Here is a 26834-nt window from a genome sequence, read left to right as displayed (position 1 = left end):
CAGGTGTCTGCCTCACCGCCCCCTGAAACTCCCGTTCCAGGGGACCTGACGCCTCTGGCCTCTGCCGGCACCTACCCTCACGTGTGCATACACACAGAGACATGTAAATAAAAACAAGACCAAAACTTTAAAAGAGAATGCCTTCACATTTCGCTCAGCGTTTCAGACACATCCATCCTTGAGATCCCAGCACTTTGGAGGCAGGAGGATTGTGAGTTTGAGGCTAGCCTGAGCTACACAAGGGGTCCTTTTTAAAAACACATAGCAACAGCAACAACGACAAACAAAGGTCTTGGGGATGCAGCTCAGTGGTAGAGCATACTTATTTTTTGGCTTTATTTAATCCCCCACACTGTAAAAAGGGGGAGAAAAACCAAGAACATTCCTTTTAGTCTGTGAAAGCACCTCTCTCCACCATGTTCCTAGGGTAGAGCTAATGTGCAAGTCTGGGGGCCATGAGCCGCTCAAGGGCTCTGGGATAGTGTGTGCTCAAGGCCATTGGCTCACACCCACTCCCTCCAGGCTCCCTGCTGCCCACTTCTCCACATCTTCCCAGAAAGATTCCCATCATGCCCAAGCTCAGACATCTCCTTAGGAAGAACACCAAAGCTTTCCACTTGGCTTTTTCACTAAACGACATAATTTGGAGAAGCTTCCAAACCAGTGGGTGCTAACTGCCAAATCATTCCAACAGCTGTGTGACTTGCATTGTGCAGAAGACTCCCCGTGGTCCCGGCCAGCTCTCCCCTACCCTGTGTCCAGGACACAGAGAAGGATGGGCACCCTAGCCTGTGAGAAGCTGACATGACATAGCTTCCAAGAATCAGTCCTAGGCCATGGGTCTTTCTTTTAGAAGCGGAGCAATTTAGGGAGCTCTGGGCTCCTGGGAACCTTGCCTCTGTTCCTGGGAAATGAGGTGTGAAGAGATGACAAATTCGCAGCCATCAGAGTTCAGGAACCAACTGCTGTCTCCCTCAGTTCCAGCCCTGGGAAACACTATTGTTTTTCAGCCTGGGAGTAGGGCGGGGATGTCAATCCAGGGCCAGCACTGACTGGTTATGGCTGTGCACTTCAGGGGACTCTTGAAACAATGTTGCAAAGTCTAAATAAGGAAAAAAAGAGGCTCAGAAAGGCACAGCAACCTGCCCACCCACCATCACACAGCTGCTCTTGAGGCATAGACTGGAATCACAGTCTGTTGTTGTTGTTATTGTTGTTTTCCCCTCTCTCTTTCTTTTTACCATTCTGGCTTGCCCAGTAACTGAGGCTTGGAGCAGGGAGAGGACCAAGCTAACACAACAGAGATCTTCAGTCTTTATGCCTAGTTTCCCTCAGTAATGCTGGAGGTCTTGGTGTAATGAAACCCTTGCCATTGCCTTTATTTATCAAAGTTTGTGCTCCTGGACTGAGGGTTGAAATGATAGCTTCAGGAGTCTGACAGGAACCGTGGGGATGGAGAGTAGCGAACCCCTGTGTAATCAGTTGCTTTTGACCCTGCCCACAGTCCGACTCCATGACAGCATCTCCGAGGAGGGGCATCACTACCTTATCTTCGATCTGTGAGTCTTTCTATGCACACCTTGATATGCCATGGGAGACGGGGTGCCTGGGCAGGGATGACCGTTATGGACTCTTTGATCTGAGGGTTTCTGAGTGCTCTTAGGCTGACCAATGGGCTCCTCCCCAGGCTGCACAAGTCGGTCTTTCTGTTTAAAACACCAGACACATCCCAGCCGGTACCATCAGTTTATTTTTTGCTTCTCTATTTGTGGCCAGTGATGGTGCTGCCTTGCCGTTCCGTGGTGGGGGTATCAAGTTTCATTTTGAAATCTGGTTTGTCAAGGCAGGAAGGAAATGACAGGCTTCAGTTGTTCCTGGGTGGGCAGTGAGAATCAGTGAAGATGCTTGTCTGGTCTATAAAACAGTGATGTTTAGAAGAGGGGGCAGGAGCACATGGGAAATCTCCATAGCTTCCACTCAATTAAAAAAAAAATAAGAAAAATATATAAACATAAATAGAAAAGTGTAAAAATAAGCTGGGCGAGAAACCAAACAGCCCACAAGCTTCCAGGAGTCTCATGGACCCAACAATTGCTTCTAAGTAACTATCCCCACCAGCCTGGGCCCAGTGAGAGAAAGGAGACAGTAAGGGAAACCTGGCTGTGTCAGGAGACAGGAACAAGGTGGCCGCAGGGGCCTTCATGATTCAGTTCTTCCTTTGGGGATTGAGGTTCTAAGGTCCCTGGCCCTGCCCTTCTCAGATGATTTCCAGAAGGTTCCTTCAGGCCAGGTGGCACCGAGAGTCTCAGTGGGAGGGTGACGTCATGCCTGTCTCCCCAGGGTCACTGGTGGGGAGCTGTTCGAAGACATTGTGGCCCGGGAGTATTACAGTGAGGCTGATGCCAGGTGAGTACCGGCTGCAGCCTGGCAGAAGTGCCTGGAGGTAGGGTGCCCTTGCCTGCAGTCAACTTCCCAAGGGGCCTGATTCCCTCCCCCTTTCTCTCCAGCCACTGTATCCAGCAGATCCTGGAGGCTGTGCTGCACTGTCACCAGATGGGGGTGGTGCATCGCGACCTGAAGGTGAGTGACCCTGGAGAAGCAGCTTTCACAGGTCCCCAGCCTCTCTACTCCCTTCCTGCCCCGCAGAGCAGAACGGGCGCCACCCAAATTTCTTCCATCTGGGGCCGCAGGAGGGGCCTCAGTAACTCAGCTGAGGCCCTCTGCATCTGCATTCCCAGAATTCCTTTCGCTTCACCTGGAGGTGGGTGGCTATGTTTTCCAGCTGACAAGACTGACCTACAGCTCAGGAAGGAAGGACTACCAGGGGGTCTAGTCTGTGCCAGGAAGGCAAGGCAATTTAGACTGAGGCTGCCCTGTGGGTTGGAACAGAAGTAGATCTCAGTCTACTTCTCAGCTGCCTTCCAGCTATTTGGATTTTTTTTTTTTTTAAGATTTACTTACTTTATGTGTGTGAGTGTTTTGCCAGAATGCTTGTATGTGCATCACACGTGTGTGTACCTATGTGCACCACACACCTGCCTGGTGCCTGTGGAGGCCAGAAAAGGGCATCAGATCCCCCACTTGAACTAGGGTTACAGGCAGTTTGTACAGCTTTGTGTGGGCACTGGGATTCGAACCCTGGTCCTCTGGAAGGGTAACTAGTGCTATTAACTACTGTGCACTTTCGACCCTTCAGTGGGACTGTCTTACAAGAGACTCAGCCTCTCTACAGAAGGAGTTGTCATGGCAACCTCTGCCCCCATTGATGATGCTATCAAATGAAACCACAAAATTCCTGGGGTAGAGGCACCCTGATACTTTTGCTCCTGGGTTTCTGTCAGGCAAAGGAGAAGGAAAACAGGGTTGGGAGTGAGGAGAGGGACTCTGTGCCACCTTTTGCTCATCTGAAGGAAAGGAACAGCACTCATAAGTCTGTCTAGCATTGTCATGGGCTACACAGCCTTGCCCAGTAAGTGTGGACCTTGTGGGTCTCCTGTGCCAGCTTCCTGGCATCAGCAGAGTAGCTCACAGAACCCTCATTTTACAGAACAGGAAGCAGACTGAGAGAAAACAAGGATTTGTCACAGATATGCATGTCAGTGGAGTCTAAGCAAGGACAAGGATCCCTGGCTTGCTTTCATCCCAGAGCCTGTGACCCCACCATCTAGGTCCAGTCCCTTTAGGCAAGCATGCCAGGTGTCCAGGGACCTTGGCCATCAGCACGACTGTGCTGACATCCTATGCAGTTGCCCTGGCAGGACCCCCAACTCCCTTTCCTTTAACAACTGTAGACATTACTTACAACCCCCAGTTTGGAATGCAAAAGAAATTGGGGGATCCCCTCAGGCTTCCCAGGACTTCAAACCCTCATCCCTGCCATGATTGACCCCAGGGCTTTTGGAACTTGGATAGCCTCCATGGTGATCAACCAGCCAGTTCCCATCCTTCAGGGGACAGTGTTCTGAAAAGGCTTCCTACCTCTTTCTTACTACCCTAGGCCCTCCTTGTGGTCTTACCTGTGGCCTAGGTGACAAGAAGGTGGGCCCAGGAGCAAGGTCTCAGTCCAGGGCAGTGTGGCTTTCCCCGAGGGTCTGCTCTCGTTATGGTAACAGACCATGCTCGGGAAGAGGAAGCATGAGAGCTGAGAGGTGGCCCAGATTTAGGCCACTCTGGAATCTCTAATTAGTGGTACATTCGTCAAATCAGGACAGGACACTACTGAGACACAGGACATGTTGGGAACACAGCTCCTAAGGACAAAGGAGGCCTCACCAAGCCAGGTAGAAGGGCCATATCTCTTTGGACTAAGGCTAGTTTTGGATTTGGAAAGGTCTAGTAGGGCCCCTGCTAGGGAAAGGGGGTCAGAGTAGACAACAGCTGTCTCTATAGAGTTTTAGCCCAGCCCCCAGCAGGAAGTTTGGGGACTGGGCCCTGGTGCTCACCAAGCTGTTCACACACCTAGGCACCATGCTACTACACATCAGGTATCTGTCTCTTTTCTCTGAGAGGAAAGCAACCATCAAAGAAGGGAAATCATTTCACCAGGTTCCGTGGCAGCAGTGCACAGCACTGGAATTAAAAGCTGAGACTATCTTATGTGTGGAATCCATATTCTTAGCTCCCCCTTGCCCAAGTGAAAGAATCTGGGGGTCCAAGACAGAGGCAGCAGCCTTGATGCCCTAGAAGACACACAGACACACACAGACACACAGACACATACATACACACACACAGACACACACATACAGACACACACACAAACACACACAGACAGAAACACAGAGACACACACAGAGACACACACACAAAACACACACAGACATACACACACAGAGACACAGACAGAGACACACACACAGAGATATGCAGACACATATACACACACACACACACACATGCATACATACAGGCACACACAGACACACAGACAGAGACACAGAGACACAGACACACACACACAGACACACACACACACACACACACACACACACACACATACTGTGTCAACCACAGTCTCGCATACAAGCCCCATCATCCTTCAGCGAAGAGACGCATGCCTTTCAGTATGGTGTCTAGGTGTGTAAAGAGAAGTGCTCTGGGTCCTGCTTTATGAACATGAGGCCCAGAGCTTAAACTTCCTGTCTCTATAGAAATAGCTGGTGACTATTCTGGCTCTCATCCTCTCTCCAGCAGGACTCCCGGGGACCCTGGTTGACCATTCACAGTCCAAAGTTAACCATGTCCTTTCCCCCTTGTCAATCATGGCTCCATATCCAAGTCCTATTGTCTTTAAGATGGAGTCAGCTTTTGCCTGCATTCTGACACCTATGTCTTACGGCTGTGACAAGTCACACACACAGAAGCCTCACTTTCTCCATCTTGTATACACGATGAACACATAGTTAACGACAGGTGCTAGGGGGGACTGGAGAGGGCCTGGCTGGTTGAGAAAGAGCTCTTTGGAGGGCTTGACATGAGACTGAGAGCAAGCCATACACAAAACACAGAGGATACAAAGGCCATGACTATTTCAAGGGGTGGAAAAAGGTCACTGTCCTGAGGTCACTGGGGTGACCAGTGGGAAGTTGATGGTGGACCCACAGCACTGTGCTGATACTAAAAGATGCTTCTGAATGAGGTTAGGCTATGCCACCCTACTCTGTTTCAACTCCCCTCAGCCGCAGCTCTCAACCCTGGGGGAGGCTATGACAGAAAGAATCCTTCTGTTGCAAACGATGAGAGTCTTGCTACAGTCCCCCCTCTTGGGCACAGAAACCCTGGGTCTGGAGGTGTGGGAGGGGTGAGGCCCTGGACCATTCAGCCATTCTTCATTCTTCATGTGTCCCCTGGCAGCATGTGAAGTTCTGAACCTACTGACTATCCTTCTCTCTCTCCCTTCCTGGTCCTGGGAAGCCTGAGAATCTGTTGCTGGCTTCGAAGCTCAAGGGTGCTGCTGTGAAGCTGGCAGACTTTGGCCTGGCCATAGAGGTTGAGGGAGAGCAGCAGGCATGGTTTGGTGAGTGGGGTGTGGGTTGTCAGGGAGGGAAGGGACATACTTTGGGTGATATATGTGCCCCTGGGAAACTTCTGACTAAGATGATATGGCCATTGAGCCGTGTAGGACCCAGGGAGCACAGGCTGCACCCAGCCAGCCTCTGGGCCAGTGAGCAGTGCTGACCTCTCTCCCTCAGGACAAGGTATGGGAACCGAGCCTTCATGAACCAGGTAGCATATCTTGTTTGTGGCAGCATTCACTTAAACATTGGTGGGAACTCTGTAGGCTTCCCCTTATCCCTGGATACTGGGTGTCACAGAGGAGAAACATAGTAAGCAGCTTGGGAAAGGTCTGGAGAAATTGACAGGTGTAGAGCCCTGGTGCTTGAGTGCAGATGGCCCAGCATGCCTTGGGATTGGTAATGATGGGGCATGCGTCTTCTATCTGGGTACTTCTTGCTGAGCAATAGTGGCCAGTGGTTGAGACCCAGGACTCTTAAATTGGGTGTGGTAGCGCTTGCCACTAATCCCAGCACTTGGAAGGTAGAAACAGAATAACTGGGAGTCCAGGGCCTACAGATATGGCTTACAGATATGACATCTTACCTTAATACAAACCAAACCAAACAAGAACCAGAGTTCTGGGTTCAGATCCTGACTGTTACTTACAAGGTGTGTGGTTTTAACCAAGTCTTGTTTCCCTCGTCTCTTAGAAGAGGACAGTAGCATGTTTCTCAGGGAATCCAAGAGGGTTACTAATAGTAGGCATGTGACATGCCCAGTCCAATGCTTAGCACACATCTACACCAACTAGTAACTGCTCCTGAGACGACTAGTTAAGGTATCTAATTAAGATAATCTCGGTGTTCATTGTTCCAACAATCCTCTCAATTTTGAGAAATATTAAAGGTAAGACCATCTAATTCTTTGCTTGGTGGATCAGGAAACCAAATTCTGGAAAACACACACACACACACACACACACACACACACACACACACACAAACACACACATACGCACATGTGCGCATGCACGTGTGCACATACACACACATGCACACATGCATCCACACACACATGCACACGCACATGCACACACACACACACGCACGCACACACACACACACACACACACGCACACACACACGCACGCACGCACGCACACGGGAGTTAGCTGAATTAGGACCAAAGCTCTGACATCTTATGAGCAGCCCTTGAGCAGGGTATGGGGTGTGGGCAGTAGATCAGCTCTTAAAGGCCACCAGCGAGTGATAGGTAATGGGTACAGTAAAAGTTGGAACCCAGGGGAAAAGGAGCTCTGTGACTGATTACTATGTACCCGAGGTCTGGACAGAGTGGGGAGTAGAATGTAGGTGTGGTGTATACCTGTCTGTTGGTCCTAGCCTGGTATGTAGGCCTTGCCAGCTTACCAAGGCCCCTGGGTCGGCACAGTACAACCCCAGCTTTGGGGCAGGGCTGTGTTCTCCAGCTCCAGGGCTATCCTCGTCCCCTCTCCTGCAGGGTCTTGCTCCAGGCTACTCACGTGCCAACCTCTGTGTGTGTGTCTGCCTGTCTGTGTGTCTGGGGAGCAGGGTTCGCAGGGACACCTGGATACCTCTCCCCAGAAGTGCTGCGGAAGGACCCATACGGGAAGCCTGTGGACCTGTGGGCCTGTGGTAAGTCCATCTGGAGGGCCTGTCTGTCTTCCAGCCATCTGGGCCTATAGGTCCCTCTCCACTTCCCGCCACTCCCCTGCTTCATCTCTCCTCTCCTGCTCCTCTCCCCAGGCGTCATCCTGTATATCTTGCTGGTTGGGTATCCCCCATTCTGGGATGAGGACCAGCACCGCCTGTACCAGCAGATCAAAGCTGGTGCCTACGATGTGAGTGTTGCTCCCCTCTCCAGCTGATGCTCCCCTTCTGGTGAGAGCCAGGGACCTAAGAGGCCAGAGATCTGAGGACCACTGCAGAGGATGAAGTCCAGGGATGCTCCGAGACTGACCGTCAGAGCCAGACTATGACCACATGGTGGCTAGGATCTAAAAGTCATGAAATGTGGGGCACTAGAAGGTAGAGGTTCGGGACAGGCCCCAAGCATTTTATTTATCTACATATTTGTCCATAGTTAACTAATATTCAGAAGCTGTTCATGGGACCAGGGTGGTCTGAGAGTCACTGTGTAGCCAAGGTCTCCTGTCATCCTGCCCCCACTTCCCGAGTGCTGAGGTAATCATTGTGTCCCACCACACCTGGCTCTGAGACATGCTTTTTTTTTTTCTCTCTCTCTCTCTCTCTTCCATATATTAAACCACCGGGCCCTTTTGTATCATTCTTCTGAATGTTTGACGTGTTATTATCCCAAAAGCTATGACATAGTTACTGCTCTTACCCCCTGTTATGCACATAGGGAGGCCGAGGGCAGAGGCTTAGCGTCTGAGACTCGAGTGTAGCAGTCTGGTTCTGTCACCCGTGTTTCTGAGTACTTTGTGGATACCTGAGTGTTTGGGCATGAGAACCCCTGTCTGCTCCCCTGCCAGTCAGGGGCTGGAGAATCGCAGGGGTGGCCTGGGGCAGGCTAGGCAAACCTGGCCCCTTTGCCCCTTCCAGTTCCCATCACCAGAATGGGACACTGTCACCCCGGAAGCCAAGGATCTGATCAATAAGATGCTGACCATCAACCCGTCCAAACGCATCACGGCCGCTGAGGCTCTCAAGCACCCCTGGATCTCGGTGAGCTTTTATCAGTCACAACCACTCAGGAGGCCCAGTCCCTCCGGGTCCAGTGAGAATCTCTGGCTCACTGTGGGTCTCAGGGACAATATACAAATGGGGGATATTCTGGGTTGACATCCGTTGGGAGTGTCGCTGGCATTAACTTACTGGCACTCCGATCCTAACTGTCCTACACCATGTAGCAGAGTGAAGGGCCATCCTCCTTAAGATATTGACGAGCTTCTGCTCAAATGATATCGGGCTGGTCTGTGGCCCCGCAGGCCTTCCGCTCACACAAGTTCTTACTCTCTCTCCAGCACCGCTCCACTGTGGCCTCCTGCATGCACAGACAGGAGACCGTGGACTGCCTGAAGAAGTTCAATGCCAGGAGGAAACTGAAGGTAACCCATCCTCATCCCTGGCAACCGTGGGCTCACTCTTTTCCTCATCGGTTTCATGTATGTTTACTGGACGTTCTTGCATGCCGGCCACTAAAGGGGCTTAGGGGAGCGAGCAGCATATCTGACCCCATCCTACCCTGTCTGCACCCTGGCTGAGAGGGCAGACAAGCAGAACTCTGCTGAGGCATGGTGGGTAACATATCAGGGTGATGGCCTTCCCTGACTTGGAGGATTCTGGGAAGACTCTTGAGTGGCCTTCCTGGAGGCAGTGGCATTTGAGTTGACTCTTCATGACAAGCAGGTGTAGAGTGACAATGGTGAGATGTCCCAGACAGAAGGATAGCCAGCACACATGTCTGCAAGTGTGAGCGCTACTTTCTAGAGGACCACAAATGGCTTAAGAGAGCTTGGGCGGGGCTTGGGGGACAACATGGGACGAGACTTGAAACCCCTGCTGAGAGAAAGACCCCAGTTGCAGAGCACGGAGGAAGAGTGGATGAACGCATCAGAGATAGGTTGGAAGGCCTGAGAAAGCCCCTGCGGCTTCGAGGTGGGTCCTGAGCATGTTCTGCACTCAGCAAGGCACTGTCACGATAGACAGCTGTCGTCGCGTCTGACAGGACGATGAGGGCACAGGTTGAGGCCCTGGCCCACCCGGAACCCCCTTACCCACTGCTTCCAGACCTGGAAAGGAGGATGATGACCTAGGACAAAGGGGGTGGTGTCTGGCTCAATGTCAGGGGGAACCGAGTCTCTCTCTCACCCAGTGGGAAGTGTCACAGAGGAAGTTTCCAAGTGTGGGGATCAGCGATTGATTCTTTTTTTTTTTTTTTTTTTTTTTTTTTTCGGAGCCGGGACCGAACCCAGGGCCTTGAGCTTGCTAGGCAAGTGCTCTACCACTGAGCTAAATCCCCAACCCCTTCAGCGATTGATTCTTAACGTGAGGAGCTATTGGATTTGGAGATGGCCCAAGTCAGGCCTTAATGTCACAACACAAGGATCAGTTGGGCTATGGTTTCTAGTCCTTCCTCAACAGAGAGGGCTTCTTCACATTAATATCCTCCTGGTCTGGTCCAGGGGCCATGGAGGGAAGGACTGCTTCTAGAGCCAGCTCCCCCAAGCCTAGCAGCAAAAGTATTGTCTGCGTTCCCAACCCAAGCAGGAAACTCCTGAAGACTTTAAGAGTCTCTGCCAGAATGTTCTTGAGTCCATTAGTTTTGGCCAGGCCGTGGGACCTAATGGTATCTGTCTCAAGAGCTGGGCCTGCCAAAGCTACCTTCTCCAGGGAGAGTGGATGGGCTCTGGGCTAGAGGGTGGTATGTGGTCAAGTGGAGGGGTAGGGGAGGGCTTTGGCTTGTCTCTGAAGGGCACACTGCCTTCTCTTTGCCATGTCCTTCTGTTCCTGTCTACGCTCCTCCCCTCACCTGTGCCTCTTCTTGGGCCCCTCTTGTCTGTTTCAGGGAGCCATCCTCACCACTATGCTGGCCACCAGGAACTTCTCCGGTAGGTGATGGGGCTAGCGTCCCCTGTACACCCTGCACAGGTCTGCTGGATTCCATTACACTGCTGGGTAGCTGGGTGTCCACAGAGACAGGGCTGCAGAAGACCCTAGAATTAGGTTTAGCTCTCCCACCACGATCAGCAGGAAGAAAGGAAAGAGGAGAAGTCAAAAGCTAGCAAACCAATGCCTAGTTAGAGGTTCAGTCTGGTTCCCCAGTCTACAGCAGCACTGGGCTTCTCAGGCCAGGCCAGAGAGGGGAAGACAGCTATTGGAGTCTAATCCAGCAGGAAGGAGGCAGACGCAGGGAGCACTAATGTTAGAGACCTATTGTCCAGGCCCTTGGCTTCAGCTCACGTTGTTTCACTACAAGGCAGGGAGGGTTAGCCCTTTTTTCCATGTGGAGATGACAGGAACCTGTGCTCTGTCTCCTCCCTGGTTCCTCAGAACGAGAGAGAGGCAGAACCTGCCTTCAGCACAGGTCTGACCAGTTCTCCGCTGGAGCTTTTATACCAGCCGGGTTACCCGTCAGACCAGAGCAGGAAACTCTCAGGCAGGGAGAGCCCAAGTACTTGGGCATGTAGCTCTAAACCGGAGGGAAAGGGATTATTGTCAGAGCTTAGCAACTCCTCTTGGCACATGGGTTAGTGACAGGCCAGTGCTGCTTAAGGCCTCTCCCTGGGGAGTCCTGCATGCTAACGGGGCAAAGGAACAGACAGTGAAAGAGGCAGGGCTCACTAAAGGGGTCTTGGCACTGAGACTAGGCCAGCTCAGATTGCTGGACAGACAGACACAGGCCCAAGCCAGAGGTCGCTTCTGAGCAGGGTCCCCTAGGAGGGTCCAACCTATCCAGCCGGAAAGGGAAGCCCAGCTTTAGGTGTGGGCTTCATCCACACTGAACTCTCCTGAGACATGGTTCTGGCCATTCCTTTCACTGAACACAAGTGAAAGCCGCATAGACGGACGGACGGATGGAGGGTTGGCTCGGCTTGTTTTGTTTTGTTGTTTTACAATTATAGCACCCTGGAAAGTACCAGCCTCAAAGCCCACAGACTCAGAGCCCATGCTCTATTGCTCCATAGGCCAGGGCCGTGTAAGAAGTGGTTCTTTCTTTGTTTGTTTGGGGTTTGGGGGGGTGTGCTAGAGAGATGCTGCAGCAGTCAGGAGCACCTACTATTCTTATGTACTTCTTACTTCTCAGGACTTACATGCAGGCTCACAACTGCCTCCAGTTCTGGGGGCTCTAATGGTCTCTTCTGGCCTTCACACATGTGGTACATACACATTCACACAAGCATACATAAATAACTAAATAAATTTAAAAAAAAGAAAGAAAGAAAGATTTTTGGATCTGTCTTTGGTTTCCAATTAAAAAAAAAAGGAAGAAGAGAGAAGAAAAAAGGAAGAAATAAAAGAAAAAATTGGGGAATAGATTACTAATCATTAAAAATCAGGAGATTTGGGAGCTGGAGAGATGGCTCTGTGGGAAATGGCTTGCTGGACAAGTGTGTGGATTGAGTTCAGATCCCTGGCACCCATGTGAAAAGCTAGTGTCTGTCCCTGCCTGTAATCCCAACCACTGGGAGACGGGGCTAGCTGGCCAGCAGTCTAGCAGACCAGTAAACCCTAGGCTTAGTGAGAAACCCTGTCTCAGAAAATATGGAGGAGCTGGTGGCGTGTGTCTTTCATTAATCCCCACGCTCAGGAGGCAGAGAAGCAAGTGGATCTCTGTGAGTTTGAGACCGGCCTGCTCTACATAGCAAGTTCTAGCAAGAGCTAAATAGTGAGACTCTGTCAAAAAAAAAAAAAGGAAAAGTGTGATCAAGGTATCTAGCATTACCCTCCACATGTGCACACAAAGACACACATAGCAGCTTAAAACAACAAAACAAAACAACAAAACAAAACAAGAGATTTTACAGACCCTCCACCCCTCACTCCAGGTTTTTGTGATATTTTGAAAATCAGTCTGGGATATAGGGATGTAGCTTAGATGGTAGAGTGCTTGCCCGAAATGCATGAAGCCTATCTCCAGTAACAAATAAGAAGCAAGGCTAGGGCTGGAGAGATGGCTCAGTGGTTAAGAGCACTGACTGCTCTGCCAGAGGTCCTGAGTTCAAATCCCAGCAACCACATGGTGGCTCACAACCCTCTGTAATGGGATCTGATGCCCTCTTCTGATGTGTCTGAAGACAGCGACAGTGTACTTCCATTAAATAAATAAATCTTAAAAAAAAAAAAAAAAAAAAAAAAAAAGCAAGGCTGGCCTGGTCTGCAAAACGAGTTCCAGGACAGCCAGGACTACACAGAGAGACCTTGTCTAGAGAAACAAAGCAAAACAACAAAGCCCAAACCCAACAGCAACGTGTGTGTGTGTGTGTGTGTGTGTGTGTGTGTGTGTGTGTGTGTGTGTGTGTGTGTGTGCCTGTGTGTGTGTGTGCATGCATGTGTGTGTGCCTGTGTGTGTGTGTGTGTGTGTGTGTGTGCATGCATGTGTGTGTGTGCCTGTGTGTGTGTGTGTGTGTGTGTGTGTGTGTGTGTGTGTGTGTGTGCCATGTGTGTGTGTGTGTGTGTGTGTGTGTGTGTGTGTGTGTGTGCATGCATGTGTGTGTGCCTGTGTGTGTGTGTGTGTGCATGCATGTGTGTGTGTGTGTGTGTGTGTGTGTGTGTCTGGTATGGTGGCACATGGCTGTAATCCCAGGACTCAGGAAATGAAGGCAGGAAGATCAGAACAAGGTCACACAGTGCATCAGGGCCAGTCTGGCTACATTGGACACAAACCTGTACAACACTGGACTGAGAGTCTACAAGGCAAACACACTCCCCTGCTGGTCTTTCTGTACCCACTTGTGCAGCCTGGAGAGACAGACTCCAGTCCTTTCAGACAGAAATGACTTCTACCTCTTGGGAGTTTTGACAGGTTACCGGGGGAGTTATACAAGGACTAAGAGCTGGGCTACCTGGGAGTTCACCCCTCAGAGCCCCATGGCCATCAGTGTCCCCACCCCCATCCCCAGTTCACCCTCTTAGGGCTTTCTGGAGAAGGACTAACCAGAGCTGTAATTGAGCACCGACTGTATATACCCTGAATGCTGTGCTAAGCACTTCACAGAGCCGTGTCTCATTTAAGGCATTTTTTAAAAGTCTAGAGTGTCCAGATAACACAGCAGGGCAGGGCTGGGCGTTCATGCTACCCACTGCCCTGCCCACTGCCAGGGCTCCAGTCAGGAGATGAGGGAGGTAAGGGAAATGCAAGGTACAAGCCTCTGTGAGAGCCGTGGCTGGGTTTTTGTCTACCACCAGGATTCAGCCAGCTCTACAATGGGATTCCAGGGGTTGAGCTTAGTTGGGCCTAGACTGCTTGAGAAGAAAGGCAGGGGATGAGTGCTCAGGCAGGGGTGGGCCCCAGCAGGGGGACATCTGCTTCTTGTCACCAGCAAAATGCAGTCCGCAGCTGTCCAGAGTGAGTAGGCAGGGCTGACACATGACCTCAGCAGCAGCATGGGGCTAAAATTAGAGAAGGCCGGGGCAGGTGGGGGCCAAAGCAGGGAGCTTCCAGCTCTCAATCAGACTGCAGGCTTCTGAGTTGGCCACCAACAGCACTGGTGTCAGGGATCCAGAGGGAATCCCCAGGCTGAAACAGCAACCCTTCAGTCCCGGGGCACACTGGACACCTCTCCAGGCCCCAAAGTCACAGGGCTATCCCTGGGACTGCTGAGAACTGGGGATCCCAGGCCCACCCTGTGGGTTGTTGACGAGGGAGTAGACGGTGGAAGAAGACACGTGGAAGGAGAAGGAAGTCTCTCACTGGCCGCCAAGCCGACTCTGCTCCAACAGTCCACCTTCCACTACTCTCAGCCGGCTGCTCTGCTGCCTGCAAATGCTGCTCTTCCTCACGCTGTGGGCCCTAGTGCCCTGCCTGGTGTTGCTAACCCTCTACTTTCTCTCCACCACAGGAGGGAAGAGTGGAGGAAACAAGAAGAATGATGGCGTGAAGGTAAGTCCCCAGGAGCCAGCAGGCCTGACTCTGGCAGAGACCTGCTGTCAGGCCTCAGACAAGCCCTGGCCTCACCAATGGTGACATGTCACATCCAGGATAAAGCCCTCCCCAGATCACCCAGTCTGTGCTCTGGTGCCCACCTCTCACCGAGTTTGCTGAGAGCAGATTGGGGGTGACAGGTGGCCTGGGTTGCCCACAGCACAGGAGAGGGGCAGATCTTAAGGAGGGTAGATCTGGGCCTCTATGGGACTGGAAAACTGTGCAGAGGTGCAAAGGGGACAGAAATGGTCACTGAGGTGACCTCCTCCTACCCAGATGTGAGGGACTGGCTGGGCCCTGGCCTGTGCGTACACTAGTGTAGCCTGAAAGGCCCCTGGAGAATGGACAGCTATTTATTTCATCAGGCGTTGGGATCCCTCTTTTCCACCAATGCCTGTCACCCTGTGCCCACCCCTGATGCCCAAGTTGCCTCTCTCCATACTTTCTGGCCCCTCTTTCCTGTTTTTCCTCACTTCTTCCTCTGCTCTCTGAGGCCTAGTCCCTCTGCTCTCTGCAGCCCTCTCCTTCTCTGTTACCTGAATGCCTCGTGGGGTGGGAGTCGGGGGTCTCGTCCCCGGAGACTGCTTTATTCTGGGCTCTGTGCCAACCCACCCAGGGCATAAGAAGGTGTGAGGTGCTGAATGGCCTGGGTGGCCATTCAGTGTGCACTGGTGGCTGCACAGCTTCTATCAGAATGGCTATGGGCTGCCTGGGACTGCATGGGGGAGAAGCTCAGGCTGGAATTGGGCTTCCCCTCTGCCCATTCCCCCTTCCCACCTCAGGTTCTCTTAGGTGCCTCAGGTGGGATGTGGACTTGGTGATAATTTCTAAGATTTCAGCTCTGAAAACACACCCCCCCAAAAGCAACCTTTCTTCCCAATCTAACCATTCTCCTGTCTCATCGTGTGTGCTTGAGGGCCGTGGCTACATGCTGTGTAACGATGCTCAGGCAGAGACAGACCTTATATGTAATGGTGACCCTCCAGGATTACGGTGGAGCCAAGAAGCTCCTGTGGCCTAGCGGTGTTACCGTACCTTGCCCCAACTGCTCCCCTCCTTTACTCTGTAAAGATAAAATCACTGTGCAGCCCAAGCCAGCCTCAAACTCCCCATCTTCCTGGCCTGGCCTCCAGAGCGCTGGATTCACAGGTGTGCACCGCTACGCCAGGCCCTCGCCATACTTAGACATGCTTAGACTTATTGAGAGACATAGTACTTACCAGATGCCGTCAGTGTTTGGTATAGTAACGTGCTGTGTGGATTTGGAGTCTAGGATCACTAGAGATATCATGTGGCCTAAGGTGCCTAAATAGTGGTCTGTGTTGCCTATATAGTGGAATAAGGTGCTTATATAGTAGACTATGGTGCCTATATAGTGGACTATGGTGCCTATATAGTGGTCTAAGTGCCCATATAGTGGACTAGGTGCTTATATAGTGGACTATGGTGCCTATATAGTGGACTATAGTGCTTATATAGTGGTCTAAGGTGCTTATATAGTGGACTATGGTGCCTATATAGTGGTCTAAGTTGCTTATATAGTGGACTATGGTGCCTATATAGTGGACTATAGTGCCTATATAGTGGTCTAAGGTGCTTATATAGTGGACTATGGTGCCTATATAGTGGTCTAAGGTGCTTATATAGTGGACTATAGTGCCTATATAGTGGTCTAAGTGCCTATATAGTAACATAATGACATAATTTATGTAGGCATAAAGACGCTTACATGGCGACATGACATAACCACCTCATGATACATTTCTCAGAATGTGTCTCTGCCATTAAGACTGTACATAATTATTTGGTTATTAGATAAAAATCAATGCTTTTCAAAATGAACTTTTTGGACCCAAATATTCTAGGGGGGGCCCTGGAGTTGAGAGATTTAGAAAGGGGAAGACCCGGTTTTCAAAGTCCTGGTTCTCCTGCAAGTATTTTAAGCTCAACAACTCCACGCTGGAGTCATCATGCTGGGTCACAGAACAGGGTGGGCTACTGACGCCTGGGGGCATAGCTGGTTCAAGTCCCGAGGCTGCGCTTCCTTCTCTCCCTCCTCGGATGGTTGTGAGGATCAGCTGGGCTAACACAGGCTGAGAGTGTGAACAGTGCTCATGTGCACCAGAAGATCAGGGATATCTTTCCTGTTTTGCGTGTCAGACTTTGTTTTCTCTCAAAACAAAGCATGCTCAAGGAACCAGATGAAAAGTTAACAATCTGTCCCACAGTTAACAGACATCTTATGGTAGACCCTGCTCTGCTCTCTGAGGGTCCTGACTCAGTGTTCCCTCCCTATGGTTCTAGAGGGATGTACTGTATGGGGCTGCAGGTTTAAAGAGGCTGGGACCCTCTCTATCCATGAGGTGTAGCCGCTGAGTTGAGGTATTCTGGTCTGGATTGGCCCTGGCAGACTATGGAAGGGCCATTGGGTTTGGGATCAGGAGAGATTCATGCTGGGCTAGAGCTAACGCTGAAACTGCAGATCCAGCCGCCCCTGGACAGAGGCAGAAGGAAGCACTGGCCAAGGTTAAGAATTGCTTTTGCAAGGTACTCTGCTAGTTACCGGGGTGATTTCTAGCGAGCACAGCTGGACAAAATGTGCCTGCTTCTTTCAGGGCAGGTCGCACCCTAAGCGACTTCTCAGGGTGGTCTAGATGTGACTAAAGAGAAACACAAAGGTTGTCCCTGGCCTGGCCACCTCTCCTTACCTCAGCTTCCTTCCCTTCTTAGACATGGAGGAGGGAAGAGTAATTGGGGGCTGACTTAGGACTTGGGGTACTTGGCTATACCTTGTTCCTCCATGGAGCAGAGAAGCTACCAGGGCTGGGGGAGGTAGCAATTATGCACTCAAATCCTCAAGTCCAAAAGCCATGGGGTTGAGTCGGAGCCTCACTGATGCTTCTTCCCAGGGGTTGGCCCTGGTCCTGCTATCTCTACCAGGAGAGCACAGAGTTGTTTATAAAGCCTGGTGAGGTGGTCTCACCAGAGAGGCCTCTGGGAGCTGCATCATACAGACACGCCCCCAGCTTAAGGTTTCCCTTTAAGAATCTGTGCTCTCTCCACACCATTTCTACGGTTGTGTGCTGAGAGACGAATCGCTCCATGTGGAGCTTGACTGGAGGGGCTGTGCAGCCTGTTCTGTCACCAAGGGAAGTGACTGGGCCTGACTGACAGGAGCTCACTCTTGTACTTCCTGAGTCTTTACAGGCTTTTGAGGGCCAAGATGGACTGTGATTCTTTTCGGCAACCCTTGTTGACCTTAGAGCCCGCTCTAAGGTTCTAGGAGAAGTAACCCTGCTTTTGCTGACAGCCCTCACTTTCACCCCCAACTCTCAAGTGCTGGTCAGGCGGGATAACCGTCACCCTCATTTGTCATTCTAGGAGATAGAGTCACTGTCCCCACGGAGCAGGGTCCAGCCCTGGCCTCCTTTAGGCTTGGTTTCCATAGGAGGAGTCCACTGTCCCCACCCCTCACCCCACTCACTGCCCTGTTGGTGTCCCATCCGTGCCGTTGTCCACCTCTCCCCCATGTCCCATCCTGTCACTGTGCGTCCGAATCTGATGCAGTCTCTGCCCTGTGTTCTCTCTTCATGTCCCGCCTGGAACCTTTCGGTCCGTGTGGGTCTCCTTGGGTTTCTGCTGACAGCTGGGCTGTGTCAGCCTGTCCCCCTTCCCTACACACTGTCTGGCCAAGCTGTAGCCATGGAGGGAGGCCAGCCTAGAGAAGGAGAGGGAGAGAGGAAGAGAGAAAGAGAGGAAGAAAGGGGCATAGAGGAAGAGAGGAAGAGAGAGAGGAAGAAAGGGTCATATCGTGCTTTGTGATGAAGCCATACTACCCAGTCACCTGTGTAGGAGTCATGTCCCATGAACACATGAGATAAAAAGCTCCAGAGAGGTATATTGCCCAGTGTGTGGAGGCCCTGGTTAAAGGGTATACATTAGCATACAGATGTTTACTGGAATATACAAGCAAGAAGCCCCAAATCTAACCTGAGTCTCAAGGCATATCCAGTGCTCAATGCTGCATAGGCCTACACTGGAGAGACCTTTTAAAGAGAGACCTTTAGTCTCTCCTTTACTCTCTTCATGGGGTAGTAGGCAAGGGGCTTCTGGCTCTCAGAAGGAAGGGTATCTAGGACAGCACAAACTTTTGAGGATAGTCTGTTAGAAGTCCCGGGCAGAAGAAAGAGCTTTGCTCTCAGCACCTATGTTTCCCTTTAGCATGGCAATTGACTTCCGAGAGAGACTGTGAAGACTACCATTCCTCTCAGGGCTCCCATCCGTCTTCTCTGGATGTAAGTGTCACTCAGGACCTGTAGTCTACCTATGAGCAAATCTTCAAGATGCTTGGCTCTGAGGACTGAGTGAAGGAGAAGAAGCCTACACTGTCCCCACTTCTTCCCTGGACCTATAGTTAACACCAGATTGGGACAGTCTGCATAGACTAGACTAGGCCAACTGGCAGGGACAGCAGGCTTAAGTTCCATACTTCTGGCTGTGCCTCAGTCTCTCTATCAGCATAAAGGAGCAGAACAACACAGTTGCTGAGAAGTCATGAACACAAGGGACTGTCAAGGTGCCCGCGGGGTCACCCAAGAATATTCTTGAAAGTGGACATGACCAGGTTCCATCAAGAAAAATTTATCAAAGTCCTCAGAGGGGACCTGCTCTCCTGTACAGGACTCAATAACAGAGCACTTGTCTAGCATACATATGGCCTTGGGTTTCACGAGGAACAAAACTAAAAAGACACACTTCTCAAGTGACAGTGTGCCTAGGAGCAGGGTTTGTTTAGTAGAAAACCATGGAGAGGCTGGGGTTCATCTCGGGTCTGAGCACCCTGCTGTCCCCTAAAAGGACTAGGCAGCCAGCATCTAAGATACGAGCCAAACTTTCCTCTTAGACTGAAGCATGGCAGTCAGCCCTAGTGGAAGCCAAGCTTGGCCTTCAGCTCAGAGCTTAGATCAATAGAGACAGATACAGGCCTTTGAGGACCCAGGAAATACCAGGTAGACGTTGCTGATCAGAAAGGACCACAGGGGATGGCCCCGAGGCCATCCTCCTTCCTAACCTCCCTGCTGTTTTCATGCTGTGTCTTTTCCTGTCCCATCTCTTCTCCTTGTTTTTCCAGAAAAGAAAGTCCAGTTCCAGCGTTCAGTTAATGGTGAGTGTCTGCCGTCTCCCAAACACGGGTAAATGCTGGGCCTCAGACCCTTGCTCCCTCGCTCCTGCCTCTCTCCTGCAGGCTGCTCAGGAACCCAGGGCGGGGGAGAGCGTGCTCAGGGCATGCGTGGTACGTGCGCGTTGTGTGACAATATGTGTGTTGTGTGTGTGTGTGTGTTGTTTGCGTGTTTCTGTTGACACCTCCAATTCCATGGCCCAGACCAGCAGGCCAACAGCAGATCCAAGGCCTTCCTCCAGTCCAAAGGTGGATTCGAACCAAGTCCAGCCCTTGGCTTCTTGCTTCCCCCACCCCTCTGCTCAAGAGCTCATCTCAGGGCTTGGTTTGTGCCGTTGTTGGCTGCTAGGGTGGGGCTCCGTTTGGCCAAAGCAGCAGACATCATGGAGGCTCCTTGGGCTTGTGCCACTCCAGCAGAGGAACCACAGCCATGCCTCTGTCTAGAGTGTGTCAGGGGCACACGGTGGCTTGTGTCCCTCTTCTTCTGGTTTCACGGCTGTCTCCGTTGGTTGCGCGGTTTTTCTCCCCTCTGAAAAGCCCACCCTCTCTCACACTGGGCCTCTCTCTTTCTTCTTTTCCTGCCAGTGTGTGTATTTCTCTCCCATTCTGTGGCTTCCATGGTGTCTTTCTGCTCTTCTGTAACCCCTTCTTTGCCCTCTGAGCAGAAAGGACCCCCAAAGCCCCCTCTCAACCCTCCCAGAGAGGCCAGGGATCTCCTTGCAGGGACCGCCTCATACTGGCCCTGCTTGGCCACCTGTTTAGCTGGGTTCCCTCAGGCTGGAGGGTCTGGCAGGGTTCGTATGAAGCATCTGGACGGCAGAGCCGGGGAGGCCACAGAGCCCATCGAATCGCCGGGCAGCCAGGCAGTCAGGTCACCAACCTAACCCAGCCCCTCCTGCAGCCAGGCCGTCCTCATCGCCTCCCTCTTCTCTTTGACAGGAATCCTCTGAGAGCACCAACACCACCATCGAGGACGAAGACACCAAAGGTAGGGGGACTTGGCCTGCTGAGCAGACCCCTCAAGGTTGTTCCCACCTACCATGCTGTGGCTAGACTTGGCTCAGGATAATCAGGACATATTGTGGGTATGGCTTTTCCCAGCACTGTGGGTAGACAGAAGGAACTCGCTTTAGCTTATGGGTTTATTTCACTGTCTTGTCAGAGGAAATTAACATCTTTAAGCATTAGATGCACAGTAATGATGTGGATTTTCCATTTGAGATAAGTCATTTTAGGTTTGTTTTTTTTTTTTAACTGACATCATTTTAAAAACACGAAGCACCAGGAATAACAGAATAGAGCACAAAAAAAAAAAAAAAAAAAAAATCCAGAAAGTCGTCAGCAGGATGGAGCACATCCCGTGAATCCAAAGCCAAAGGCAAAGTTAAAGATGCAGGGGTTCTGTAGCTCATGACCTAGTGGTTCTTAGAAATGCCCAGGTCCGCCCGCCGGGGTGGCATGTCCTCAGTCTCGGTGCTTGAAGCGCCAAGGCAGAAGGAGCAGGCTGAGGCCAGCTGAATCCTGGGCTCACAATAAAACCCATCAGGTGGATGGGTAAACAGGAAGTCTGGAGAAAGGAAATAGCAAGAAGCCATCCTCAGCTCATGGGTCCTTACTAAACCTGCGGCTCCGTCTGGGCCAGTAGGCAGGGGTGGCCAACCCGTAGTCCTCAGGCCGCATACGGTCAAGGACAACAGAAAACCACAAGGTCACTTCAAAGGTGACATCTTTAAAAGCTTCGTTTAGTTTTGATTTTCTGTGTGTGAATAGTTTGCTGACCTGTGTAAGCGTCCCAAGGACTGTGTCCTTGGAGGCCAGCAGCAAGCATTGGACTCTGTGACTGGAGTTAAGGTGGTTGTAAGCAGCCATGTGGTGCTGGGAACTGAGCAGAGGTTTTCTGCCAGTGCTCGTAACAGCTGAGCCATCCCTCCAGCCCTAAAACATTAGGGGTTTTTCTGTTTTGCAATTTAAAAAAAAAAAAAAAACTTTTGTGACCGTATTGCACAGTTCTTGTTTTTTGAGTACTGCAGATTTGTGACGTTATTTCAGTGTGAAAAGGGCAGTGGTTTTCCGCCTTCCTAATGCTGTGACCTTTTAATATAGTTCCTCATGTTGTGGTGATTTCCCCAACCATAAAATAGTCCTAGTGCTACTTCGTAACAGCGATTTCACCACTGTCGTGAATTGTAACATAAATATCTACCACGGGAGCCCTCTGAGGGGTCGCGACCCACAGGTTGAGAACCACCGGCCTAACGCCTTCCCGCCATCTCACCGTTCACCCTCCCATAAACCCTCTTCTCCAGGCAAGAATACAGAGGCTCCTCCTGCCTCTCACATTTCCCAAGTCAGGGAAACTAGAGCACACTCTGCGGTCTGCACACTGGGGAAGGAGCCAGAGATGCCTTGAGCCGGGGGAGGGTTTGTTGCAACATGGAAAAGGCTCTCTGACCTGGAGGTAACTCACCTGTACTAACTGAGGTGGTTGGTGGGGTTTGTTTGTTTGTTTGTTTTTTAAGAGTTTTGATACTTTTGCTCTGAAGAAAAATATACAGTGTGGCTAGGATTACGGTTTGATGGTAAAGCATTTGCCCAACATGCAGGAGACCTGGGCTTAATCGCTAAACAGAAACAAACAAACAGTTGTGTTTATATGGTAAGCGTTTTATAAAGTCACGGGGGAGGGGAGGCACTACAATGTAGATAAATTTGCAGGTAGTTTTCACACAGGGTGATTGCTTCCTGATCTGCAGGGACCTGGGAGAAGTCGTGAGTCTGTGGCTGTCCCTTTCTGGTCACTCTCAGATTGGTGAGGGGAGCAGTCTAGCGATAGTAAATTGGTGCTCTGTCATGGCTACATGGACAACCTTGCAAATGTGTTCTCTTAGGGAACTGCCTGCTGACACCATTTACCACTCGGCCTCATGGGTCTGCCCTTATCACAGCCTGACCCTACGCCACAGGTCTCTGAGGACTAGAGTGTGTTGCTTCTTAGAGATTCACCAAATGGGAGACTCTCGGCCCCAGTGGGAAGAGATGGGCTCTGGGATTCTGAGGCGATAAGATTCTATTCCTGGCCTTAGGGCAGATAGACACATTGGGGGTGTATTGGCTCTGTATGCATTGACGGCTTGATCAACCTCTCTGAGTCTCTGTTTCCCTCATGATTAATAGTAGCAACTTCTGTGATTTCGGTGCAGACGAAACGACAGCTGCACGCACAGCACACACACAGCATTTGCCACGTGGTGATTGCCTCAAGAAATCTCTTCATTTCTTTTTTTGTTCAAACTGGAGTTCGTGGTTGAGTGACAGGAAGCCCCATGACATTTTCAATTGGATTCAAAGACTATTTTAAGACAAATATTTATATGTTAAACAGACAGAATATTTGGAGTAGAATACAAAATGTGTATGCACTGGCAATGGGAAACGGGAGCTGTCAATGGCGTATTCCACCTGGATGCTGACTTTGGGCTATGCCCCGAAGCCTCACGTTTGCCAACAGCTGCTTTCACTTTAAAGAACCTGGGGGACAATTTGTCTCAGATTTTAATTTACTTCTCCCTTTTACAGAGGGAGGAAAGGCCCACATGGGTTATGGTATTACCTATTTTTCCCCAATACTGTGGGGGAAAAAAAGGCTGTCAAAAGCAATTTTAAGGAAGGGTTTGCTTTGGCCCATCGTTTGAGGGCACTGTCCGTTATGGTGGGCAGTCATGGCTGTAGGAGCACAAGGCAGCTGGGGACTTCGACTTTGCAGGCAGGAAACAATAGCAGAAGCACAGAGAGAGGCTGGGGCTCAGCTCACTTTTTCCTGTCAGCCAGTCTGGGGTCCCAGGCCTCGGGATGATGCCACCCACATTCAGGGTGACCCGTCCCCCTTCAGGTGGACCTCTGTGGAAACGCCTTCAGAGACACACTTGAGGGTGTGCTTCTGTGGTGATTCCAGATCCTGTCCATTTGACCGTTGAGATTAACCGTCACAGTCACTAGTCGAAGATCTGGGACCTTGTTCCCTGCCTCAGCTTCCTTTCATGCACAAAAGACTCAGTAGCTGAGCGTGCTGGATGCTGGAAGCGTCTCTCTGTGTGTGCAGACTTCCCCCCAGCTCAGAGGATGTTCCCAGGCTGCCACACTATTTCCCAGCACCAACCCATTAAGCCTTCTTACCAGGTGAGAATTGTAGTCAGCTGGGGTACTCTGATCCAGTGTTACAGTTAACTGGAAACGGTATTCTCCAGGAGAGCACCCCTGGAGGGAAGTAAGGCTGTGAGCTGTTCAGAGCTCCTCTGGCTTTGTGTGGGGACCACTGCTCTCTGAGCTGTGCCAGGCTCTCCCGGTTTCCTCCTCAGGCCCTTGCCTCTGTGCACAACCTGTTCTCTCTCCAAGCTGAAGAGCTTCCCCAGATGCTGGGTAGACACTAGGAAATACTGGTCAGGAGTGTAAGCCCCAGCTGGGCCTCAATGTATGGTCTGATCTTAAAAATTTATTTATTTATTTATTTATTTATTTATTTATTTATTTATTTATTATATATAAGTACACTGCAGCTGTCTTCAGACACACCAAAGAAGGCATAAGATCTCATTACAGATGGTTGTGAGCCATGTGGCTGCTGGGATTTGAACTCAGATCTCTGGAAGAGCAGTCAGTGCTCTTAACTGCCGAGTTATCTCTCCCAGCCCATGTGGTCTGATCTTAAGAGAGAGTCTCTTCTTCCTTCCTTCCTCCCTTCCTTCCTTTTTTTCAAGATAGGGTTTCTCCATGCAGCCCTTGCTGTCCTGGAACTCCCTCTGTGGAGCAGGCTGGCCTCAAACTCAAAGAGATCCACCTGCCTCTGCCTCCCAAATGCTTGGATTAAAGGCATATGCTACCACCACCCAGCTAAGAGCTTTTCTTCATCTCTCTGGGACCTCCATTTTCCTGTCTGTAGGGGAATGTTCCAGATGCTCTGAGTGAGGAGCCTGGCTAGAGGCATACGGTGAACAGCTGAGAAGGCTGCTTTTGCAGCAATGGAGCTGCTGGCATCCTGGGAAGCTCCTACCAGAGTGGCCTTCAGCCCCACCAAGCACCAGGCCCCAGCCAGGTCTTCCATCCCAGAGGACAGAGTTAGGGAGATTCCTGCCCGGGTGACTCTGGCTTTTGGAAAAGCTGGTATCCTGGTGTCTGAAAGTATAGCCAAGCCAGCCCCAGCCAGCACTGAATTCACGGAGGTTCACGGTGTCACTCCGGCGGGGACTGTGTGTCAGATATGTCCAGACAGCTTAGGGAGAGTTTTGAAGACAGGTGTGAATCTGCAGTGGCTCTGGAGACCCCGTTCCTGAGACGAGAAGCCTGGTCAGGGGAGGATGGAAACTGGGGAGCAGGTACTTATTTTGGGGTCCTAGGAAGAAGAAAGACCAAGTCCTACATGGAGGAGCTTTCAAAAGCAGACTTCAGCCAGGGCATTCTTAGTCAGGTTTGTCTGACTGAGCGCTGGCTGCTGCAGGCCCTAACTCCAGCAGGACTGCATCCTGTGACTCACAGCTCCAGGAAGCATGTGTCCGGGCTGGAACCTCGAGGCAGACTTGGACAAGCTTCTGTTTCCCAGTGTGCAAATGGTAGATGTGGCAGCTGTCTCTCACAAGGGCCAGACTTTGCTCCGAATGCTGGAGTTCAGACCTTATCTCTCACACCATGAGCTGATATCGGGTGCTGGGAACACAAGCTCTCAGGGAGGGCTGCATACAATCGCCCTTTCTACCAATAGAATAACCCTAAAAAGCAGGTACTGATAGCCCCACTACCCATATGGGAAAACTGAGACCCAGAGTAGTCCCTTGCAGCTATGTGGTAACAGAACAAGAACCCAAGCCTTCAAAATCCAGGACCTGGACCACTTTGCCACATACCTCATGGCGGTAGCAAAAAGCAGCAGGAGACTGAGGAGCTGGTTGTGGAAAGACGCTGGCGGGCCCTAGAGCACAGGCAAAGGCTTTGGCTCAGCTCCCACAGTCTGTCAGGAGCACAGGGGTTTGTTCTGCGTGGTCCCGATCCCACAGGGGAGTGGGATCTAGTCTGCAGCCCCTGCTGGCAAGGCCCTCTTGTCCCATGACTAATCTTTGCTTTTGCAAAAGCTGACCAGGAGCCCAGGTTCTGAAGCTCCCGGGAACACAAGTGTTCAGGTAACTTGGGCAACTCCAGAGATAGCAAAGATGACAGCCCGGACTCTCTGGATTGGAGCTGTCAGCTCATTCATTCACTCCACACATGTGGAGACACGTGCGAGTTGGGTACAACTTCTACCCTAGTGGACCCCAGAAAAAGGAAAACAACCCCCACGATAAATGCATTCAGTGCCTTTTAGACACATTCCCGGCACAGATGATTCCAACCAGAGTCTGGGCGAGCCGGCAGAGAGCACTGTGGGAATGCTCATTACAGCTCATTGCTGGATCGTCATTCCCTCTGCCAAGCACACACCACACACCAAGGGCTATGCTGGGTATAGATGTGGGTAGAGTGCAGTTGTGATGTGGGGGTGAAGCCCTGACACTCCACAGGCTAAAGTCCCTGGCCACAGCTGTGCACATTCATCTACTCGGTCCATATTGTAGCCTGCAGGGCCATGCCCGTTCCAGATCTCAGGGCCTCGCTTCTATTAGCCGGCATTGAAGTTTAGAGGTAGGTAGTGAGTTCCAAGCAGCTGTGTGGGGTTAGTTTTCTGAGAACGTGGGGTGTGCACATGTAGGCCGGAACACTAGGGTCCCGTGGAAAAAGCTCTGGGCTGTGAGCCAGGCTGCACCGTATGTTCCATGTCCTTGGGAAATTGTGACCCTCAATGGGCCTCTGTTTCCTCAGTCGCTCAGAGAGGACAGCTTCTGGCCCGCTGTAAGTTCTTCCAGCCTGGATGCCCTCAGATTCCACTCCTCTGGGCCCAAGAATGAGTGTCTGAGGCAGCCTAGGCAGCTGGCAAGGAAAAGTCAGAGTCTCACCCAGGCTTCGTACCCAACCTGGTTCCTAGGGATGT

At 51.2% G+C, this 26834-nt stretch overlaps 1 protein-coding gene across 1 annotated transcript in view; it reads left to right on the top strand.

Annotated features, from left to right (window-relative positions):
* The window catches only part of Camk2a (calcium/calmodulin dependent protein kinase II alpha), a 63755-nt gene that overhangs the window by 25479 nt on the left and 11442 nt on the right, over positions 1 to 26834 (top strand). The window contains exons 4-14 of the mRNA XM_032886176.1: positions 1505 to 1559; positions 2341 to 2406; positions 2508 to 2580; positions 5914 to 6016; positions 7587 to 7670; positions 7782 to 7876; positions 8601 to 8723; positions 9023 to 9106; positions 10567 to 10609; positions 14561 to 14601; positions 20762 to 20810. Coding sequence (XP_032742067.1) covers positions 1505 to 1559; positions 2341 to 2406; positions 2508 to 2580; positions 5914 to 6016; positions 7587 to 7670; positions 7782 to 7876; positions 8601 to 8723; positions 9023 to 9106; positions 10567 to 10609; positions 14561 to 14601; positions 20762 to 20810 — 816 coding nt within the window. The remainder of the gene's footprint in view (positions 1 to 1504; positions 1560 to 2340; positions 2407 to 2507; positions 2581 to 5913; positions 6017 to 7586; positions 7671 to 7781; positions 7877 to 8600; positions 8724 to 9022; positions 9107 to 10566; positions 10610 to 14560; positions 14602 to 20761; positions 20811 to 26834) is intronic.

The sequence above is a fragment of the Rattus rattus genome, chromosome 15 (genome assembly GCF_011064425.1).
Source record: "Rattus rattus isolate New Zealand chromosome 15, Rrattus_CSIRO_v1, whole genome shotgun sequence".
Taxonomy (NCBI): Eukaryota; Metazoa; Chordata; class Mammalia; order Rodentia; family Muridae; genus Rattus; species Rattus rattus.
Note: the sequence above shows the minus strand (reverse complement) of the source record. Positions and strands in the feature narration are given on the sequence as shown.